At 45.1% G+C, this 5,000-nt stretch overlaps 1 protein-coding gene across 1 annotated transcript in view; it reads left to right on the top strand.

The window, feature by feature from the left end:
* Positions 1–5,000, top strand: part of LOC113815917 (venom carboxylesterase-6) — a 13,900-nt gene that overhangs the window by 7,777 nt on the left and 1,123 nt on the right. The window contains exons 3-10 of the mRNA XM_027367929.2: positions 222–374; positions 834–978; positions 1,130–1,315; positions 1,846–2,078; positions 2,757–2,907; positions 3,409–3,587; positions 4,218–4,365; positions 4,624–4,753. Of these exons, the coding sequence (XP_027223730.2) occupies positions 222–374; positions 834–978; positions 1,130–1,315; positions 1,846–2,078; positions 2,757–2,907; positions 3,409–3,587; positions 4,218–4,365; positions 4,624–4,753 (1,325 nt within the window). The remainder of the gene's footprint in view (positions 1–221; positions 375–833; positions 979–1,129; positions 1,316–1,845; positions 2,079–2,756; positions 2,908–3,408; positions 3,588–4,217; positions 4,366–4,623; positions 4,754–5,000) is intronic.

Here is a 5,000-nt window from a genome sequence, read left to right as displayed (position 1 = left end):
CACTTCCTCCCTTCCATCCCCTCACTCCCTTCCTACTTCCATCCCCATCCCCTCACTCCCTTCCTCCCTTCCATACCCATCCCCTCACTTCCTTCCTCCCTTCCATACCCATCCCCTCACTCCCTTCCTCCCTTCCATCCCCATCCCCTCACTCCCTTCCTCCCTTCCATCCCCATCCCCTCACTCCCTTCCTCCCTTCCTCCTTTCTCACCATCCTACAGGATCCTGTGCGAGCGGAGTCCTGGACAGAGGCAAGGAAAGGGACAGTGCCTCCGCCAAGGTGTCCACAGGTCAACTTAGAGGCGTTATATGAAGGTCGAACTCAGATTGATGGAGAAGAAGACTGTCTCTATCTCAATGTCTTTACGCCACAGGTTAGGCGTGTGTGTGTGTTTGTTTGTTTGTTTGTGTGAGTGTGTGTGTGTGTGTGTGTGTGTGTGTGTGCGTGTGCGTGCGTGCGTGCGTGTGTGTGTACGTGCGTGCGTGCGTGCGTGTGTGTGCGTGCGTGCGTGCGTGTGTGTATGTGTGTGTGTGTGTGTGTGTGTGTGTGTGTGTGTGCGTGTGCGTGCGTGCGTGCGTGTGCGTGCGTGCGTGCGTGTGTGTGTACGTGCGTGCGTGTGTGTGTGCGTGCGTGCGTGCGTGTGTGTGTGCGTGCGTGCGTGCGTGTGTGTATGTGTGTGTGTGTGTGTGTGTGTATTAGCGCGTGCGTGTATGTGCATACAGACAAATGAATCTTTAAAAATGGTATCAAACTTCTGTTTAAGTAAAGGCAATCAATAACCTGCCAAGAACCTTAACTGGAAGGTGCTAATAAACTGAATTTTCGCCTGAAGCTCGACAGTGACGCCCTCCTCCCGGTGATCGTGGCCTTCCACAGCGGCGCCTTCGAACTCGGAGGCACCGACGAGCACCAACCTCTCCCTCTGGTGACCAAGGGCATTGTGTTGGTGAGCGTGGCTTACCGTCTGGACGCTTTGGGTAAGTCTACCCTACGCTCCTTCCATTTTTTTTGATGTCCTTGAACCCCGTAGAATCATAGAAAACGATATATCTCAACCTCGACTTTTAAAACTTGGAAACACAAAATTAGTATCAAATGACTCCCTTAATATCCATCACCTCTTTGCAGGATTCCTCTCTAGTGAAGATGCTGCATTGCCCGGGAACCTAGGATTAAAGGACCAAGTGATGGGACTCCGATGGGTACAGGACAACATCAGGAACCTTGGCGGAGACCCGGACAAGGTCACCATTCTGGGGGTCAGCGCTGGGGCCGCCTCCGTCCACTATCATATGCTTTCGCCCATGTCCTCAGGTGGGCCTGGATAGGCTCCTTATATTCGTTGACGTTCAGCAGCATTCCCGGTACTTACACACACACATACACACACGCACGCACACACACACACACTCATATCCATATTAACCTCAGGCAATACCACACAAGTCATTTATATATTTAGTTTAGTATTTTATGGTATTCAGATTAGAATTTGACTTCCATGTCGTTTTTAGATCAGAAGAAACGAATTAGGGAAAAAATAATCGAAAAATTGTCTGGAAGGCTCATTATTGGCTAGTTTCTATTTGATTAATATAAGGGATTTTTTGAAAACTTTTTTAAAACTTTATTTTTTTCATTGACTGCTTTATCTTCAGTATTAATTTTCTTTCAATTATTGCATATCCCTTATTCTCCTTCTTTTCTGAAACGGCCCTTCTTTGTTCTCGTGTTATTATCCCTTTATATTTCTCCTTCCTTCTTTCCATTTTTTTCTTCCTCATGAATTCCACTTTCTGTTCTCCCAATCCACTTTCATCCACCTTCCTCTTCCTCCTCCTCAGGTCTGTTCCACCGCGCGGTCCTTCAGAGCGGCTCGTCCTTGTGTCCGTGGGCGTTCAGAGAAGACCACCGCCGCGTCTTTCTCGCCTACGCCCATTCCCTCGGCTGCATCTCGAAGTCGAAGTCAGGGTCTCAGAGCCGCGCGGAGCCTTCGGACACCGAGAGCGAAGCCGTGGTCGAGTGCCTTCGTCAGGTTCCCTTGGATCAGCTGTTGCCTCTGTTGCCGCAGTTCCAGGCGAGTGTTCCGGTCTTCTGAAGTTGGCTTCGGAGCGGTTCGAGTCTGAATTTGATTGTTTGTATTTATTTATTTATTTTTGATTGTGTGTATGTTTGATAGGCATTTACGTAGACAAATAACTCGGGTCGTTCACTTATTGTGAAACATTTTCTGATTCATTCACTGACACTTTCGGTCGCATGCTCGCATTCATTCATTTATTCAAGAGCTCCTTATCTCCAAAATCGTGAAAATCGTCCACTTATCCTCCGACCCACACACAAAAAAATTATTTAAATGCCTCTCCCTCAAAAAGGCGTTATAACTCACTATCCCCAAAAGGTCGTTAAAATTCGACATTCCCCAAATGTTCAAAGTCTTCACCCCCAAAAAGTTAAAATTCGACATCCCCCAAAAGTTCAAATTCCTCGCTCCAAAAAATCGTTAAAACTTGACATCCCCTCAAAAGTTCAAATTCCTCACCTCCAAAATAGTCGTTAAAAATTACACTCCCCCCCTACCCTGTGGGCCATAAATTCGTAAAACATCCTCAACCCCCCCCCCCAAAAAAAAAAAAAAATGAATAATTAAAATTCCCCAGCACCTAAATAGCCCCCCTCTCCCCAAAGAATAATTCAAACTCTCCCATCCAAACAAAAAAGTAATTAAAAACAGGCTCTCTCTCCCCTCCCCCAGGTGTGGCATGGAGGACCTCGCCTCATGACCCCACGTGTCGACGGCGAGTTCCTGCAGGACCACCCCGCCACACTCCTCAGGGAAGGTCGTTTTAACAAGGTCAGCCTCATCTCCGGCGTGACCACAGGCGAGGCCGGGCTGTACACTAAAGGTAGGTCGATTTTTTTTCTCTCTCTCTCTCGCTTCTCATAGTTCGTTACCCCGTTTTTTTTTTTTTTTTTTTTTTTTTTTTTTTTGCATTGGTTAGTTTATCTGTTCATTGATTACTTGGGTAGTAAGATAACTCAAAAAGTTATTACCAGATTTTTTGAATTTTTAACCAGAAGTGTCTCAGCCCAACTTAGATTAAATTTTGGTAGTGATTCGAATCGTGATCCGGATCCTCCCTCAATGCCCCATCTTTCCTTCCTTCTAAATAACATAATTACGAAATCCTCCCTTTTATTGTCTTATAGAAATCTTCGAAATTCCTAAAGACTGCGCCAAATAAATAAAGATAAGAAAGCTAAAATAAGGAACGAAAGATAACTAAATAAGTTACGCAAAAGAAAGGAAAAAATAAATAAAGCTAAAAAAGGAAAGATAGATAACTAAATAAGTAAAGTAAGAAAAAAACGGAGAACAGAAACATATTCTTCCCTTTTATAAACAGGGATCTGGCTCGACAAGGAAGCTCTGGCAGCCCTGAAGACCAACTTCGACGTGGCTGGCCCAGTCCCCGTAGGTTTCCACGTGTGGGAGGAAGACCCCGCCTACCTCGCCCGCCGCGCCTTCTACAGGTACATGGACAGCACTGAGCTCAACGACAACACGCTGGAAGACTTCCAGAGGGTGAGACATCGAGGGCGTACAGGGGTGCTTGCGCAGTGAGGGGAGGGGGGGGGGGTGAGCGGTGGTCGGTTGTGCTCCGCTGCGGACAGACTGGGTCGGTTTTTTTTTTGTTTTTGTTTTTACTTTGGTTTCAGTTGCTTTGGTTCGCAAAGAAAAATGATCAATAAAAAACTGATTTAAGGAAATAAAGATAAGAAATACGCATAGAAACACACGCACGCACGCACGCCGCACACGCACATAAACACACACACACGCACACACACACACGCACACACACACACGCACACACACACACACACACACACGCACGCACGCACGCACGCACGCACGCACGCACGCACGCACGCACGCACGCACGCACGCACGCACGCACACACACACACACACACACACACACACACACACACACACACACACACACACACACACACACACACATACACACACACACACACACACACACAAACAAACACACACACACATGCACATACATACTTATACATACACAGTACATATACTTACAATGATGTCAGTTGACAAATAGTTATAGCACTCACATCTAACCTACCAAACAGTTACCCCACTTTGAGCAAAATAAGAAAGCACTGCCGTCCTCTCTTCCTCCAGCTGCTGACAGACAGACACCATTCGCAATGCCACGAGGACACGGCATTCTTCCACGCGAAATCAGGATCCAAGGTTTTCCTCTACCAACTGCAGCACCGCGGCCAGTTCAGCTTCAGTGATGTATTCAACATATCAATTGGACCTGGCTGTAAGTTGTGAGTGGGGAAGAACAAATGTGCTTGGGGGGTAAATAGGGACTTTTTCACTCTCCTCCCCCTTTGGTGAAAAAAAAAGGGAAAAGGATATCCCTTCTACATTACGTCTCTGAAAATGCCAGTGACAAAAATGTGTGTGTTCTTTTAGTCATATAATTTTACAACTTCCTCATCTTCATCCTCCCCTTCTTCCCTTATCCGCTCTGCCTCTCACACTATATTTACCAGCATATCTCTCTTCCCACAACAAGGGGTTGGTCACATGGATGACATTCAGTACCTTTTCTACAACACGACCGACTTCCAGCCTCTGCAACGCGACGCAGATGTGTTCGTCAGTAGAATCATGGCGACTCTGTGGGCCAACTTCGCCAAAACGGGGTAAGGGAGGAATGCGCAGATATTATATATATATATATATATATATATATATATATATATATATATATATATATATATATATATATATATATATATATATATATATATATATATATATATATATATGATATACACATATACAATTTGATTAGATTTTGAATAATAGGTGACTATATGTAAGAATAAATATAACTAAGAATGAAAAAATAAAAATAAAACTCAATGTATATGTAAGTAGAAGTAAAAA

The sequence above is a fragment of the Penaeus vannamei genome, chromosome 41 (genome assembly GCF_042767895.1).
Source record: "Penaeus vannamei isolate JL-2024 chromosome 41, ASM4276789v1, whole genome shotgun sequence".
Taxonomy (NCBI): Eukaryota; Metazoa; Arthropoda; class Malacostraca; order Decapoda; family Penaeidae; genus Penaeus; species Penaeus vannamei.
This window is presented reverse-complemented; position numbering and strand designations above follow the sequence as displayed.